Here is a 16788-nt window from a genome sequence, read left to right on the forward strand (position 1 = left end):
GGTGTATCTCTGCTTTTCTTTTTAGATTGGATCTATTTTTGCTTTACCTAGAACCCAAAAAAAGCCAAAATCAGAAACGGCCATGGACCCTTTTGTGCTATAGGACATGAGATAACCAATAGAACTAAGAGATAACCAATGGGCTATAGGACAAGAGATAACCAATGGACTATTTTTGCTTTACCTAGAGTTGCCCAATCGAGTTGCCCTTTTGTGCTTTGCAATTTCGTTTTTGATTTGTTTTGTTAGGTTTGTGTCTGTGGTTGTGTCTAGTTGCTGGTTTAGTGTGTTATTTGTTGAAGTTCAATCGTCTGTGCTATTTTTTTGTGCCGATGTCCTATATCCACCTTCTCCAACAATAAGTCAAGGCCCCCACGTCACTTACTTGCCCTCGCTAGCCGTCTTTGTGTGAACTCTCTCAAGCTCTAGTTAGGTTGCAAGCTGTTGTGTGATCTTCGGCTACACCTCAGCCCTCCTTTCAACTTGCAAAATCTACAGTTTCATACACTCTTTGTTCACCTTGAAAAAACAGAGAACAAACACTCTTTTAACAATATCTCTGAATGCAGAAACTGATACGATATAATACTATAAATAAAAATATTTTAATTAGTTAAAGTTATTTTCTAGAAAGAAATAACTTTAACTAAGAAAGCGAGAACATACAACCTGTTCGCTTGGTCGTGTTTGGCTTATAAGCCATACTTTTTCAGCCAACGAATAGTTTTTTTCTCTCACACTAAACCAGCCAATATTACTTTCAGCCGAAGTTTTGCTAGGCGCTAGGCGAAATCTAGGCGATGACCCTTAGCCTAGCGACCAGTCTAGCCTAGGCTAGCCTAGGCGATGCTAGGCATTTTTCTAGGCGTTTTGCCAATTTATATTTATATATCAATATATAATATATACATTTATAGCACAAATCATGAATAATTTAGATAAAAAAATAAGGAAGGACCGGTAGACATACCTTAGGTCCTTTGTCCTTAGTTGCAGTTGATACACTACTGATCACTGAATTTCCTGCAGCACTGCTGCAATAGAAGTGGACAACACTTTTAGATGCAATTGGGCATCAATACAAGTGATACAAAAAATAGAAAATAGCAAGTTAGGTACTTATCTGATGTTTGAGCCTTCTCCCATCCATTATCAGCATTTCAGCAGCATAGGATAGCCTTTTGAAATCACAAACATGAAGGGACAGCAGGCAGCAACACAGAATATAAAATGGATAGTAGACTAGCAGTACATTACATCACATGATTGATGATTCTCAATTCTCACAACACAAAATACAAGCACACAGCAGGAGTTCTAAGTTCATAAGTTAAAGATACATGGATGCATAATAAAAGCTAAAACATGACATGAAGTTGTCGCACACTTCTTTAGTAGGGTTCATCCATCACATAGTCATCCTCATCTTCATCGAACTCTTCTTCGGACTCAAACTCTTCTTCATAGAGCTCTCTCACCCTTGCCTAATTTGTGAGGCTCTGAACTTCCAACACAAGTGACTTCCTCTAACCCTCCAACCCTAGATACATGAACTTCCTCTCTAAGTTCTAGCTCACGAACAGTCTTCTCCTCCCTCTTCCTTTTTGCTTCATCTAGTGCTTTCTTGCACTTTTCGTGAGCCTCTAGCAACTTCTCTTTGGTGGTCTTCGTGCCCTGGCATTTCTTCGCATTCTTTCCTTCCTGGGCGATATGCTGCTTCAACCGATAAATCCCTCCAAACATTTGCTTGTCACACAGTATGCACTTCACCTTGTCCTTGTTGTTCGGATCAACAAGAACCCCATACTCCCATCCCACATCATCTGAATTCCTTCTCAAGATAGTTGCTCCCTCTGTTCCACTTGCAGTTTCAGATTGACCCTCTGTTCCCGTCATCGGAGTTCAAGCCATCAACCAACAAATTACAAACATATACATGCAATCGTCAATCAGTCAACAAATTCATGTATAATATATATATATATATATATATATATATATATACATGCAGATGCAGTCAACAATTTCACAGATTCATCATAGTAGATACATGGAATCATTCAACAATTTCAGATTTCAGAAACAGAGGAGAGGAGAGCAGGGAAAAGGAACAACTGCAGGGAAAGGAAACAGAGGAGACCGAATGTATATGTTTGCAAACAGACAAAGCAGGGGAAGGAAACAGAGGAGCAGGGGATGAGGACATACAGACCTTGGGAGGAGACCGGCGGGGAGGAGCCTCTGGCGACGAAGACGAAGAGACCGGCGAGGAGGAGCATGACCCACGGGGACGAGCTCGTCGAGGAGGAAGGAGACCAGCGGGGAGCAGCGTCGCCGGCGGGTCTTGCCAGGCGGGGAGGAGGCTCGCCGGCGGGATCTGCTTCCAGGCGAGCAGCGTAGCCGGCGGGACCTGCTTCCCGGTGGGGAGGAGCACGACCCGCGGGGATGAGCTCGTCGAGGAGGAAGGAGACCGGCGGGGAGCAGCGTCGCCGGCGGGTCTTGCCAGGCGGGGAGGAGGCTCGCCGGCGGGATCTGCTTCCAGGCGAGCAGCGCAGCCTGTGGGACCTGCTTCCCGGCGGAGGTCGAGGTCGAGGCGAGTACGACTTTCTCTCCCCTTCTCCCCCTTATCCTTCTCCAGCGCAGCAGCGCGCGGCTTTTTCCCGCGCCTGGAGCTCTGCGCGCGCTCGCCCGCGGAGCCATTCTTTCGTGCGCGATGGCCCGCGTCGTCTGCCTAGCTCGATTCCGCGCCGCCTAGGGCTCCTGGGCGCCGCCGAGTCGCCGCCTAGCTCCGCCTAGTTGCTCCCCCCGCCTAGAGGGGCGATTACCCCCCTAGTCCAGGCGCCAGGCCATAGCCTAGCAACTAGGCGCGCTTAGGCGAGACGTAATCGTCGATTTTCAAAACTTTGCTTTCAGCCATGGCTTATCAGCCAAATAAGCCTGAACTAGTTATTTTGGGACGTGGGAGTACCTCCTATGCCCAATTTGCGCCCTTTTGAAATTTGACCTTGGCACACGAATTCTCTCAGATTCAGGAGGTTTCTGGGTGCAGTCCGCCCGTCAATCGTCCTCTGTCGTGACCGCAAGAACAACCCCGCCCCGCTCGCCACCGCCACCGCCTCGGCTTCCCACTTCAAAACCCTAACCCCAAACCCCTCCTCGCCGGAGCCCTCGCCCATGGAGAACCCCAGGCCCCAGCCCCCAGCCCCCACCCCTCCCATGGCTCCGCTCCCCGTCCCCGTCCATCCGCCAATCGCCCCCATCCCCGTCCCTCCGCCCCGCGCGCCCGCCGCCGCCGCCGTTGCTTCCATGGCCTCCACCTCCACTTCCTCCGCCGGGGGCGGAGGCGAGGCCGAGTACGAGGTCTCCGACGACCACCGTGCCGCGCGGGAGCGCCACGAGCGCGCGGTGCAGGAGCTCCTCCAGCGGCGCCGCGCCTACGCCATGGCCGTGCCCACCAACGACTCCGCCGTGCGGGCCCGCCTCCGCCGCCTCGGCGAGCCCATCACGCTCTTCGGCGAGCGCGAGATGGAGCGCCGCGACCGCCTCCGAGCCCTCATGGTCCGGCTCGAGGCCGATGGCCAGGTTGACCGTCTCCTCCGCGCGCAGGAGGACGACCAGGCCGCGCGCGCCGGCGAGGAGGAGGAGGAGCAGATCCAGTATCCCTTCTTCACCGAGGGCACGCAGGAGCTTCTCAAGGCGCGTGTCGACATTGCACAGTACTCGCTGCCCCGTGCCAAGGCCAGGATCGAGAGGGCCAAGCGCCGCCACGAGGATCCCGATGAGGACCCAGAGGCGGAGGCCGAACTCGTCGTGAAGCAGGCTGGGGAGTTTGTCCTCGAGTGCAGCGAGATTGGAGATGATCGCCCTCTCACCGGCTGTTCCTTCTCTCGTGATGCATCAATGCTGGCCACAAGGTACTTCCTCTTAATCATACGGAATTACATTGCTTTGTTCTTGTATGTCTCAAACAAATGCTGTGAGGCAAGGATGCAGAGAACTGTTACCTATTAATTGTATTATGTGATTTCAGTAGTTAATTCTGGGTCTGGCAATAAGTCTGATCATTTTGACTAAGCATATCATAATAAGGGGTATCCAATATAGAAAAAGCTTTTACGTTGTGGACAATGATAGAAAATAATCTGAACTGCTGTAGTTTTTTGTTGGGAGTCCATGTTTAGTCAATTTATTATACTTTGTTGCATGGGTTCATGCACTTGTTCAGTCCTCCTTGAGCTTAATTGCGATGAGTTTTTCACCACAAGCGAACGACAACTAGTAAGTTCAGATATGGCATTCGAAAATGTCACCATCTGGTCACTTGGGAATTAACTAAGTTAGCTGTATTTTAGATGTCTGAAATCACTGGGCTGCTAGGAAGCCAGGATCAGATTTGCTTCTCTTCTAGTTGATAGAGAATGTCCAACATATTATCAATCCCATATTCTCATCTGGAGTTGGTTGGAACTTGTATCACTACCGAATGCACATAATCACCCCTTATCCTGAAGAACCTTGGTAGAACATAAAGCTGAAGTTAGACATCTGTACTTTGGCTTTATTCAGGATTATTAAAATAACAGCAACAAGACCATCTTCAGCGATATTCACTTTGAGTCGTTAATTTAAATTAGTTAGCAGTTCATGTGCACAATAAATAGGATTGTTAACTGAAGTTAAACAACTTATCTATGTTACCATTGTCATGTGCAACTAGTTGCTTATTAAATGTCATGATAACTATCATATCTTTACATTTGTTTTGAGCTTTAACATGGAAGATTATGTTCTTGTACTCTTGCTTCCTTTTCAGGAAATAACCATTTGCTTATCCGCATTGTGTAGTTCCTGGAGTGGAATAATCAAAGTATGGAGCATGCCACAATTAACTAAGGTTGCAACCCTGAAAGGTCACACAGAACGTGCAACTGATGTTGCCTTCTCTCCTGTTGATGACTGCTTAGCAACAGCTTCAGCTGATAGAACTGCAAAATTATGGAAACCAGATGGGTCACTTTTGATGTCTTTTGATGGCCACCTTGATCGTCTTGCTCGCCTTGCTTTTCATCCATCTGGAAAGTACCTTGGTACAGCTAGCTTTGACAAGACTTGGAGATTGTGGGACATCAATACTGGAAAGGAGCTGCTACTCCAAGAAGGGCACAGCAGAAGTGTGTATGGAGTTAGCTTTCACCCTGATGGTTCTTTGGCATCATCTTGTGGTCTTGATGCATATGCTCGAGTATGGGATCTGAGATCAGGAAGATTGTTCTTTGCCCTTAAGGGCCATGTGAAACCTGTAAGTTCTTTATTTTCTTCTGTTTAGTTTCTTTTCTTTTTTTTCTTTTGCAGCATGGAACGATGGAGCTTTAAAAGTACCTTTACAGTATTTTGTATGGGACTATACGTATGTTGTTGTGGAGCTGTAATTGTCTAGTGAACACCTCATTTGTATGACTTAATTTCATTTTCTATTTCAGGTCCTAGGAGTCAGCTTCTCTCCTAATGGTTATCTGGTTGCAACTGGAAGTGAAGACAATTTCTGTCGAATATGGGATTTGAGGAAAAGGCAAATGTTGTACTCTATACCAGCTCATAAGAGTCTTATTTCACATGTAAAATTTGAACCCCAAGAAGGGTATTATTTAGCGACTTGTTCCTACGACACCAAAGCAGCGGTAAGTTTTATGTAATTTATTTAATGTGTTTTCTTTATTATTCCCTCATTAGCCAATTGGTCTCTCATGCATTCTATGTTTTCAGCTGTGGTCAGCTCGGGATTACAAACCAATCAAAAGTTTGGTGGGCCACGAGTCAAAGGTTACTAGTTTGGATATTAGTGGAGGTGAAATATTACTTATGGTTTTCTTTGTCCCTGTGTATATTATTACATTATTATAAATTCAGAAACCTTATTTAGGAGTAATCAATTCTGCCGCGCATCTGGTTCTGAAAATCAAGTTGGGTTATTAATAATTGAAATTGTCATTTCTGATCGTTCACTTAGTTTCTAGTTTCTTAACTAGCAGTGGCAATTTGAATGGGTATGCTATTGTATATTACTTCGCTAGGATTATTTTTTGTTGTGTGATAAGTAGAGTCGCGAGAGTACCATCTTGTAAACTTTATTGTGTACATTTAGGATCTTCAGATGTGGTGCTTTCTAATCACTTGCATCTTTATTATGCCTTGCTTATCCTTTTGTCCCTTCTGCTGGACTTTCAATCTTCAGAAAATTCATTGTGTTACTTTGTATACTAGGTAATACTCCCTCCGTCCCAAAATAAATAACTTTATAAGGTTTAAAATTTGTCCCAAAAAGAATAACATTCTACAAAAACATGGGAACACTGCCTCCTAGTGCGGAAGCTAATCATTAGTGCATGCAAACGATAACTGCCAAATCCAGGAGATACCCTCTAGGAAAGGAAATGAGATGAGGGTACATAAGTCTTTTGCCAGCGTCCTTAATCTGTCTAGAAAGTATATTTCGGGACACAGGGAGTATATCTGATACCATTGACATGTTGGTGACCCTTTTTTTTTCTTTCTGTGTGATGTTTTTGTGAAATAGCTTAACATGTTTATAAACTTCTAATTGATAATGTATCTGTGGCTAATGCAGATGGACAGAAGATTGTGACTGTGTCTCATGATCATACAATAAAAATTTGGTCATGCAGAAGTAGCACACAAGATAATGCAATGGAGTTGGATTGAGACATTGGCTTCATTGCTGTTAGCCCTGCTCTCTATCCATCAGCTAGAAGTAGATGTTCCCCCTTTTTGCTGATCAGACATTCGAAATAGTCATTTTTGCTATTGCACAGAGCTATTCCATAACATGTATAAACCCTGGCTGAGAAATATGTTCTGCTATGTTAACTTTGCCGGTATGCCTTGTCATATGCTAACATGAATGGATCCCAGATAATAACAAACCATGTTATCCCACTGAAATGGTGAAGCCTCTCGCAGGCTTGCAGTAAACGACATCTTTATCCTTTTTTTGTCATTCGCTGTGATAAGTTACTAGTGAGTTACCTTTGTACTAGTACTAGTATTAATGAGTAAAGAGGTGCAAATATATTGCAAATTTTGAGTTTCTGCATGGACATTCTAAAATTCTGGATGTTGAGCCAATGAACTCTAGGTCTGCTAGCTTGGGATGTTTTATCCTGTTGCTCGTTTAGTTGACCGGTGGATGTCTTAGGCCCCGTTCGCTTCGCTGAAAAAATAAATCGAAATACTGTTCTGGCTGATTTGTTGTGAGAGAAAAACACCGTTCCGACTGAAAAAACAAGCTAAAAAGTGGATATTGGAGAGTCGAAAGCTTGAATCTCTTACTGGACTGTTTTAAATCTTTAACTTGGAAATAATTATGAACTGGACCATTTTTGTACTACTAAAAGCCCTGCAGGGTGGTCTCGTTTTTATGGAGTATTTGCAGCAGGCTGCCTAACACGCCCCCTACTCTATGTTAGTAGAAAAAAAAACTCTAAGGGCATCTCCAAGAGTTCTCTAAAGCTTACTTTCTAAATTATCAGTTGGAGTCATTTGCATAAAAAATCGTATTCTATATATTTTCACTCTTTAATAACTTTTTTATATCTTGTGTGAACCTTAGAGAGCTTGTATTTTCTATCTTTGGCTAGCGAGAAATTCGGAATAGAAGATAGTTACGTTTAGATAACCAACTAATGGAGAGTAATTTTTTGATCAAAGATCTCTATTCCTAATAATTAAGAATGATACATAGAGTTTCTTGAGTTGCTGTAGATTTGTTGGCTACCCAATTCTTACGCTCGCTCCGTTGTTGGCTACCTAAATCCTTTCCCCCACTACCCATACCTAAATCACGGCTAAAGTAGCCTCGTGTGTGTGATTTTTCCAAAAAAAAACAGAAAGAGTAAGAACTTATTGAAAATATTGAACATATAGAATACAAAATACAAACCAACTCATCTAAGGGCCTGTTTAGTTGGCGAAATTTTTGGTAAAATAGTATTGTAGCACTTTCGTTGTTATTTGACAATTAGTGTTCAATCATAGTCTAATTAGGCTTAAAAGATTCGTCTCGTGAATTTCGTCTAAACTGTGCAATTAGTTTTATTTTTTATTTATATTTAATGCTTCATGCATGCGTCTAAAGATTCGATGTGACGAGGAATCTTGAAAAATTTTGCAAAATGAAGTGGAACTAAACACTACCTAATTTAGGTAGATATTATTTCATATCTTCCCCCTAGAAAGTACTAGGTCCTATAAAACAAAGGAGCCATCAAAACAAACAAACGAGGGGCTGTTGCGGAGATGCTCTTAAAGGCACATCTCTCAAGAAAACAAAAGGGCTATCTAATAAACAAATAAGGCCGCGTGATTTTTTTTGTTTTGGCTACTGTAGCACGTTCGTTTGTATTTGGTAATTAGTGTCTAATTATGGACTAATTAGGTTCGAAAGTTTCGTCTCGCGATTTCTCACCCAACTGTGCAATTAGTTTTTTTCGTCTACATTTAGTACTCCATGCATGTGCCGCAAGATTCGATGTGACACTTTGGGGTGAAAAATTTTGGGAACTAAACAGGCCCTAAATAGAAGGTCTGTTTTAGGTATACTTAGGGATAAAAACAGATCGGATACGGACGAAACATTACATTTGTTTTCATATTTCTGTCCGGATTCGGATTTGAATATGGATAGTGTCAATCATATCGGATATGATACGATTGAATATCGATATCATAAATATGTGATTCGAGTATTCGGATACGGATACGGTATTGGATGTTGAATATTCGAACTCAGATACGAACAGATCTGAACACCTCTAAACGGATTCGGTCTCGAATACGGTCGGAAAATATGCGTACCGTTTTCACCCCTAGGTATACTGCTGGAAATGGTCCTCTTGCTTCTCAGTCTATTCGCTTGTTGGTATCAGGCAGGGCTTATCAGCCAGCCAACAGTGTTTTCCTCTCACAACAAACCAGCACCAACCCAGCTTATCAGCCCAGAAACTAACCAGCGAATGGGCTCTCTTCCTGCTAGAGTGCTAGGTAGGTTACCGTGCCTTAGCTCTAAGATCTTTGCAAAATTTCAAGTTCGTATGATAAATTGAAATGGACTAAACCTTTACATTTAATCCAGAATAATAAAAAAAAGATCAAATAAATACCTTCAACCAGCTCACAGCTTAAATTTCTGTAGCTAGGGACGGACGGCTCAAAAAATTCGTGAAGCTAGAGCTCTAATTAACACTTAAAAGCCTCATGCTTACATGTGCATGGTAATATAGTTATTTTATTTTGAAAAGTAAGATTTTGACAGCACATTAAATCAAATACAAGCATTTAACTTGAGGGTGCAAATTAAATCAAGACGACACCACAAATCCAGCAAGTCATCCTTACATAGGTATAGTCAAAGGAAAAAAAATAACAGCATTGGATAACATCCTAGAGTAAACATATTGCAGCAACCTAGAGCGATATAACCACAGTACATTTTAGAGCAACGAGGATCATTTTTCTTCTACTCGAGTTGAGCTGGAAGTCTAGCTCGCTATTTTAACGAGCCAGCTCGTGAGCTGCTCATGAGGTAAAACGAGCTGATGTCTATCAGCCTACGATCATAAATCCAGAAGATGATGATGCTGACCTAGAAGTGTTTATGATCGTAGGCTGATAGACATTAGCTCGCTTTAGGTCACGAGCGAAGTTCTATTCTTTTGTTTTTTAGTTCTGCTTTCGACTTCGCCCGTCAATTAGTATAGCACCATAAACTTCGCTTGTGACAAAATACATAGTTAGAGACCAAATCTTTTTTTAACTCCTCAAGAAGTACTCAAAAACTCAAAATTTGTAACTTTCTTGTGAACTTGCTAGAAAATTATGCACCACGCCTAGAAGATGATGATATCATGTTCGCTTGGAGGAATTTGGATGGTTTGGAGGAATGCTGTAGGAATTTGTGAGAGAAAAACACTGTTTCGGATGAAAAAAGAAGCGGATCAAGCCGGGTTTAAGGGCACGCGAACGGGGCCGATCCAGCATTCCTCCAAACCATCCAATATACGGAGACTAGAAAGAGGGTTACAAACAGCTGCCAGCCAGCACTGTTCAATGCAATCAAAGAGGTTAAGGCTGTGTTTAGTTCGCGAAATGAAAATTTTTGGATATCACGTCGGATGTTTCGGGGATGTCGAAAGGAGTTTTCGGATATTAATAAAAAAAACTAATTACATTGCTCGCCTGGAAACTGCGAGACGAATTTATTAAGCCTAATTAATCCATCATTAGCGCATGTTAGTTACTGTAGCACTTATGGCTAATCATGGACTAATTAGTCTTAAAACATTCGTCTCGCGATTTTCAACCAAACTGTGCAATTAGTTTTTTTTTTGTCTATATTTAATATTCCATGCAGGTGCCGCAAGATTCAATGTGATAGTTTAGGTTGAAAATTTTTAAGAACTAAACTGGGCCTAATTAGAGTCGTGTGTTGAATGCATCTGCAAAGGTTAGGCATTCAGACTGAAAAGCCAAAAGGCTTCTATAGAAGTTGCAATGATGAAATAAAGTAACATACAAAGTGTCCACTACGTACATACTAACACCATACGAAGTCCATACGCAATCCACAGTTCATACATAATCTGCAGGCCCATAGAATAACCTAAGAACTCTCATCCTTAGTCATCACCGTCATACAACAATTCGTCGTCGTCATCCCAATCCTCCACGTCCTCCGCTTGCTTGGTTGCCTTGCCTCCACCCGATCTGCTGCATGAGAATCAAATTTATCGTCGATGTCGCCAATCATAACCTTTTGAACCTTTTCTTCACAGTACTCTGCCTCCGTCTTGTCGGCAGCTTAGAATATGAGTGTGTTTGGAGTGCTCCACTCTATATTTTTCAACTCCGCTCCATATTTTTTAATCAAACGGTTTCAGCTCTACGTACTCTATTCGAGGAAAAAATATAGAGTTACGAGGACACCTAAAGAGATGTTCCACAAACTCTAATTTTTTGTGAAGCTGTTCCACAGTAAAGTTGTAGAGCAAAATTCCTAAGGCAGTCCCAAACACCCCCATAGGGCTTCCAGGAAGACCACCAGTTTGATCCTTCATCGTCTCCATTGGGGCTTGTTGCGCCTCAACCTTCCTCCATGACTATGCTCTCTTGTCCTCTAGATCTTGCCCTACTCTTTTGTCGTCTTCTTTCAGCAACACACTTAGCATTCTCACATTGCTACTTCTTGCGATTCTTAATGAAAGACGCGGCGAGACCAGGATAACATTGTAACCTCGCCTCAACCATTTATTTGCCCTAGTAATCCTCGCAATCAAAATTTCGAGTGCTTTGCTGAAAGACAATATCAATTTTATGTGGCAAACACAATAATAACAGAGAAACTTTAAAGGGACTGTAAACATGACTAACTTCATCATGGCCAACTATATGGCCACAATAGTGACCTACGCCAAGCTACGAAGGCACAAGGCCATAGTTGGTTGGCACTCCACATGTTCCCAACACGGTGCTCTCTAGAAGTTTTTTTACTTTTTGGTCCTTTTTTCGAAAGTTTCTCTCAAATAGACCCCTGGCAGAAAGAATTCCAGAAATGGACCCTTGGCTCGGCGCCAGAGTGAGTGGCGCCGAGCTCGGCACCACGGTGACTGGCGCCGAGCTCCTGGCCACGGGCAAACGGCCTGCAAGGGGCTCGGCGCCAGAGCGGATGGCGCCGAGCTCGGCGCCATAGATCTTGGCGCCGAGCTCGGCGCCACTCACTCTGGCGCCGAGCTACCTGCATTTAACCCCCGCTCAGCCTTCTTCCCTGAGCGTTCTTCCTCTTCTTTCTCCTCGGTTTTTTTTCTCGCCACTTTATCCTACCTCACGAATCGACATATTGGACCTTGAAAACCTTGATTTGATCCGTAGATCTTCGAGAGCAAGGTATACTCGCTCACCTCCTTGTTTTTCTCGTATAGATTCGGTACATATTAGTCGGATTTTTGAACCTAAGAATCGTCATCACTTAGGGTTTCATTGTATCCCTCAATATATGTATTATACAACCGTAGGTTCATTTCAAGGCGTGAAAAATGCTAGCAAACCAAGCCGCATGTAGTTATGTTATGGGTTTATTGTTGTGGATGAAATGAGAAACCCTAGGTTTATGGTATAATGTTAACTGCTTTTGGTTCTTATAACGAAATTGATTGTATTGTAGTTATGGTTCTCATTGATATTTTGTTGTGATGTTTTTATTTATGTTTGCTAAATTACATCCTATTTGTTAGATGCAAGAAATGTTTCGGGAGGAGTTTTGGCGAAAACGGGGTCGTCCTCGCGAATTATACCCCGACACGTCTAGCAAAGATGCCCCTGTTCCCCCTGACCTTCCTGTCCCTAACTGTGATTGTGGTTTCCCGGCCCATGTTTTTCAATCGAAACATCCGGACACAGCCGCGCGTTGCTTCTACACATGTAGTCGGTTTAATGTAAGAAATTATTTGTACTATCCTTTTTCTTTATTTGTTTAAGTATGGTACTAATATATTATTGGAATCTCGTTGTGTAGGACCATGAGAGGTGCTTTTTCTTTCAGTGGATCGATGGTGCAGAAAAGTTTGATCCTAGGTACCTCTTTTTCGACGATTGGTTTAGAGGGAGACATCCACGTGAGCACTTCAAGCGGTGGGTTCCACCCCCCCTAACCCTCCGGCAATGACGGCTAAGGAGAAGCACCTAGCCGCCGTTAGACGACTCGAGGAACCTCCTCTGTGCGATTGCGGAGATCGAGCTGTGATAAACCCTAAGAATACGTTGGAGTTTGTGTGTCCAAATAAGCATGAAGTAAGTGCAAAGTGTATGTGTTAAAATCTTGAGCTATATGTGTTTATGTACTAATGTCTCATTATTTAGGTGTATTTAATGGCGAAGTGTCGTTTCAAGGAGTGGTTGTATGGTCCTAAGAACCAATGGCCGGAAGAACCGCGGAGGGTTAAGGAAAAGAAGAAAGAACGTGTAATCTACAAAGCACCTCCTGTCATGTGCGAATGTGGTGTAAAATCCAACTATGGGCTAGTCCCTTCGGAGCTTGGAATAGGTCATTATTGCGGCCATATGATTGAGTATGATGAGGTTTGTTATAATTCTGGTAAACATGAAATCGTATTTTGTTTTTTTTCCTAATACATATATGATATAATATTTGTTTTGAACAGAGTACTAGGAAATGCAGTTGGGAATGTTATGATGGTCAAGCTAAGTTCTTGGATGAACTGAAAAAGAGGCAAGTAATTGCACGGAAGAGGGGATATAGACCTGACTATGTCAACCTATTCGTTAAACATCACAAAGAAAAGATGTGTGAGTTTGCTAGACAGCGTGGTATTTGTAACCCGATCGATGTTGGGCTTAACAAATGGGGATTGGAGAGGCGAACAACGTTAGAGGAGGAGAGGGCAAGGAATGAGGCAAGGGAGGAGACAAGAGTACAGATGCAGGTCTTGGGCGAGCATGTTGCTACATTATGTGCCAGTGAGTGCTTGAAAACCTTTTTTTGTTGCCTGGTTTTAAATGTAATATTATCGAGTTGCTAACTGATTGTATTTTATACATCAAGGGATTGGTTGCAGCGGAGAACATGCTGTAGAGGTGGCTCGTGCAAGATATGAGGAGAAGAAGTTAGATGCCCATAGATCACGAGCTGGTCGCACCGTTCAATCATCGATTGTGCTGTGTGATGATGGAGACGAGGATGAGGACGACACTGACAGACTGAGTGAGCTCATTGCTTTAGCAGAGGCGGGCATACAGGCGCAGGAGGCTAACGACGACACAGGCAGACTGAGCGAGCTCATCTCTCTAGCAGAGGCGGGCATTCAGGCGCAGGAGGCTGACGACGACACTGGCAGACTGAGCGAGCTCATCGCCCTAGCAGAGGCAGTCTTACAGGCAGAGGAGGATGACGACGCGTTCTTCACTCAGGCCGCAGCGGCCGTAGACGAAGCGGAGGCCGCTTACTACAAGCGACAGGCAGGTGAGAGCAACGCAGTTGAGCCTAGCCGCAGCAACAGGGTTGTGTAGAGGACTGGTACTCGGATGATGAGTTGCTTACTCAGTACGTTTCAGATTGAGGATTTGGAAGTGCATTTGCCCCTTTGTCTACTGTCGGCACTTAGTTATACTATTAATATGTTGTGTAATATGACATAGTATCTAACTTTTCATTATGTGGTTGTTTTCATTATCAATGGTCTTAATATTCCGCTTAATGATATAGACTTATTTCTATTTTAACACGTGCTGCAAAAAACAGTTAACGACATACGATATTATAGAAATCAACACACGAAACACATTAAATGGCATGTGACTACAGGTATCGAACCTGGGTACATAGTTTTCTTTGACTAAATCTAACATGCCTTAGGTAATTAAACCATGCCTTCAATAATTAAACCTAACATGCCTTAGATAATTAAACCTGGGATTCTCCACAAGAAAAACATAAACTCATCCTAGTAGTGTGGCCACATAGCAAATTGTGTTGCACCTTCTCCATAGTAGCCTCCCGTTGTTGGTGGTGGTGGTGGCGGGGGTGATGGGGGAGACCCCTTTTTCTTATGGTTAGGGCAGGTGCAATATGGATCATTGCAGAGTGCCTCCTGTGAATCGGCACCATTGTTGTTGTCGTCCTGTTCGTCGTCCTTGTAACCGCTGCTAACTTCCCTTTCTAGTTCGAAGATACGGTCTTGTAGGTAGTAGATGTACTCCGCATGCGGATAAATAGGTCGAGGATCGACCCACCTACTGAACCCACAGTTTTCTTCTGTCAAGGAAGACTACAAAAAGTATGTCGTGTAAGTGATATACAAGACAAACATATTGAAGAAACAAATAGTAAAAGAAATTACCCATGCTCGCGGGCATTTGAAGAAACGACGACCTCCATCTATTCCCTCGGTGAACATCTGCACTAGGCAGTCCTCACCATGCATGCATTTTGGCCACTCTTCTTTCCTTTCATCGTATCCTGTCAGTGGTGCCTCTTTGGTGAAATCACTTTTGCTCTCAACTGAGAACCTCTCATAAAGAGCTTCCTCAAAGAAATCGGGACCAAGAGGACCCTCCCACCCCTAGGTAGTTTTCTTCCCCTTTCCTCTCCCTCTGGACGACCCTCCAGACATTGGTACTACAACGAAAGCAAATGTTGAGGAGTGTTCTTCTTTCTTATTGTTTGTGTGAATGAGAGGGAGTGAGTGGTTATTTATAGGTCAAGAGGAGGAATGGAGGCCTGTCAATGTGCCATGTCAGCGATCCGTGTGCCGCTTTACCTCAGCCCTTAGATCAAACAGTCATAAGATGGATGGTGGAGATAGAGTTTAGTTGTGCTTCCTTGCATGTTGTCCTTGCAGCTGAGAGGTCTATATCAGTGATGTGATAATTCGATGATGTCCGTGTATCTGAAAAGTCTATATTTATTCTCTGAAAATCATAGATTCTCTAAAATGCATAGATTCTTGTACACAGCGTATGTACAAATATTCCTGGATTATAAACGTAATAAATTTATAGTTAATCTGTGTACTACATTTATGTCTTTGTACAAGTATAGTATGATTAAAGATTCACGCAAAAAATTCGCAAGATACGGTCTTATATTAGAAGCATCCACAGTTACAAACAGAGACATCAATATATATTCTAAACATTTACTCATCCAACAAGCATAATGCAATCACAACGAATATCACAACTAACATAATATGTCATGCAAAGTACAAATAGTCCACAATATTCATACGGTCTCGAATAATTAAAGATAAGTAAATACAATAGTTCATAGTAACATCTACCACGTCCCTCACTGTCTCCTACTCTTGCCCCTACCCTTGTGACCTAGAGCGCTGGTGCCTGGAGTGTAAGGGTCATGGGGACGGCGTCGCCTAGTGCCTAGAGGCAGTGTAGGATAAGTCGATGGAGCGTCATGGAGCTGAGAGGGCCCAAGCTCATCGTGCCTCTTGTCCATGTCATCGTCGTCCTCGGCCTCCTCGTCCTCCTCCTCGTCCCCTGTAGCTACTTGACTAGAGGAACCCAAGGCTCCTCTTCCTGCGAAAGGATCGAACACGTCATGCGTCGTGTTTGTCCTGCAACCACAACGACCAGCCGCACGGCGTAGACGACGTGACAGCCTCTGTTGTACAAAACAATGTTAAGTGAAAGAATATAACGTATTAATGATTTGTTTGAAAGAATATTTGTATTCTTACATCTAGGAAGCCAAGTATGTAGTCATCATTGACTCTAGGCCGAACGCGCTCGATCTCTTCAACTGAGCTTCTCAGTGTATTGCCCTGCAACAATGTTTTCAATATTAAGACTTCTGAACACCTAATGTATTACAAGGGTTATATATTTAGTTTTGTTTTCTTTTGTACAAGAATGTAACTTATTACAAGGGTTATACAGCGCGAAGGTTGCAATAACTACAATAGATAACTCCTAACGTCGGTCCAAGAGCACCTAATGTATTGTTATATAACTAAACATAACAAAATAAGTCGATTGGCTTACCACTCTGTCCAAGATCGGTCCTGGCTCCACCTGCCTTCCTGCACGAGTGGACCGGTCGTACGTCGTGTCCTCATCATCGGAGGACTCGATGTCGGCGTAGTCAGCTTCGGTCCACTGTAGTCTGAGCCTGCACCTTGTCGAACGCTGGTACCAAGCTTGGTACCGCCTGAACTCACGGTTCGTGTGCAGCTCGTTGTTGTCGTC

The 16788-nt window shown here is 43.3% G+C and overlaps 1 protein-coding gene across 1 annotated transcript; it reads left to right on the forward strand.

Annotated features, from left to right (window-relative positions):
- The first annotated feature begins 3117 nt into the window (after positions 1–3117).
- On the forward strand, positions 3118–6996 carry LOC136497190 (U4/U6 small nuclear ribonucleoprotein PRP4-like protein). Its single transcript, XM_066492976.1, has 5 exons — positions 3118–3914; positions 4846–5299; positions 5481–5678; positions 5764–5845; positions 6626–6996. The coding sequence occupies exons 1-5, from the start codon at positions 3175–3177 to the stop codon at positions 6718–6720; spliced, it is 1569 nt and encodes a 522-aa protein (XP_066349073.1). The 5' UTR covers positions 3118–3174; the 3' UTR covers positions 6721–6996.
- Positions 6997–16788: the final 9792 nt, after the last annotated feature.

The sequence above is a fragment of the Miscanthus floridulus genome, chromosome 1 (assembly GCF_019320115.1).
Source record: "Miscanthus floridulus cultivar M001 chromosome 1, ASM1932011v1, whole genome shotgun sequence".
In the NCBI taxonomy this organism is placed as follows: domain Eukaryota; kingdom Viridiplantae; phylum Streptophyta; class Magnoliopsida; order Poales; family Poaceae; genus Miscanthus; species Miscanthus floridulus.

Coding starts and splice junctions, on each gene's coding strand:
- LOC136497190 (XM_066492976.1), top strand. CDS start 3,175: ATGGAGAACCCCAGGCCCCAGCCCCCAGCCCCCACCCCTCCCATGGCT. Junction 5,679..5,763: donor CCTACGACACCAAAGCAGCG/GTAAGTTTTATG, acceptor CTATGTTTTCAG/CTGTGGTCAGCTCGGGATTA. Junction 5,846..6,625: donor TAGTTTGGATATTAGTGGAG/GTGAAATATTAC, acceptor TGGCTAATGCAG/ATGGACAGAAGATTGTGACT.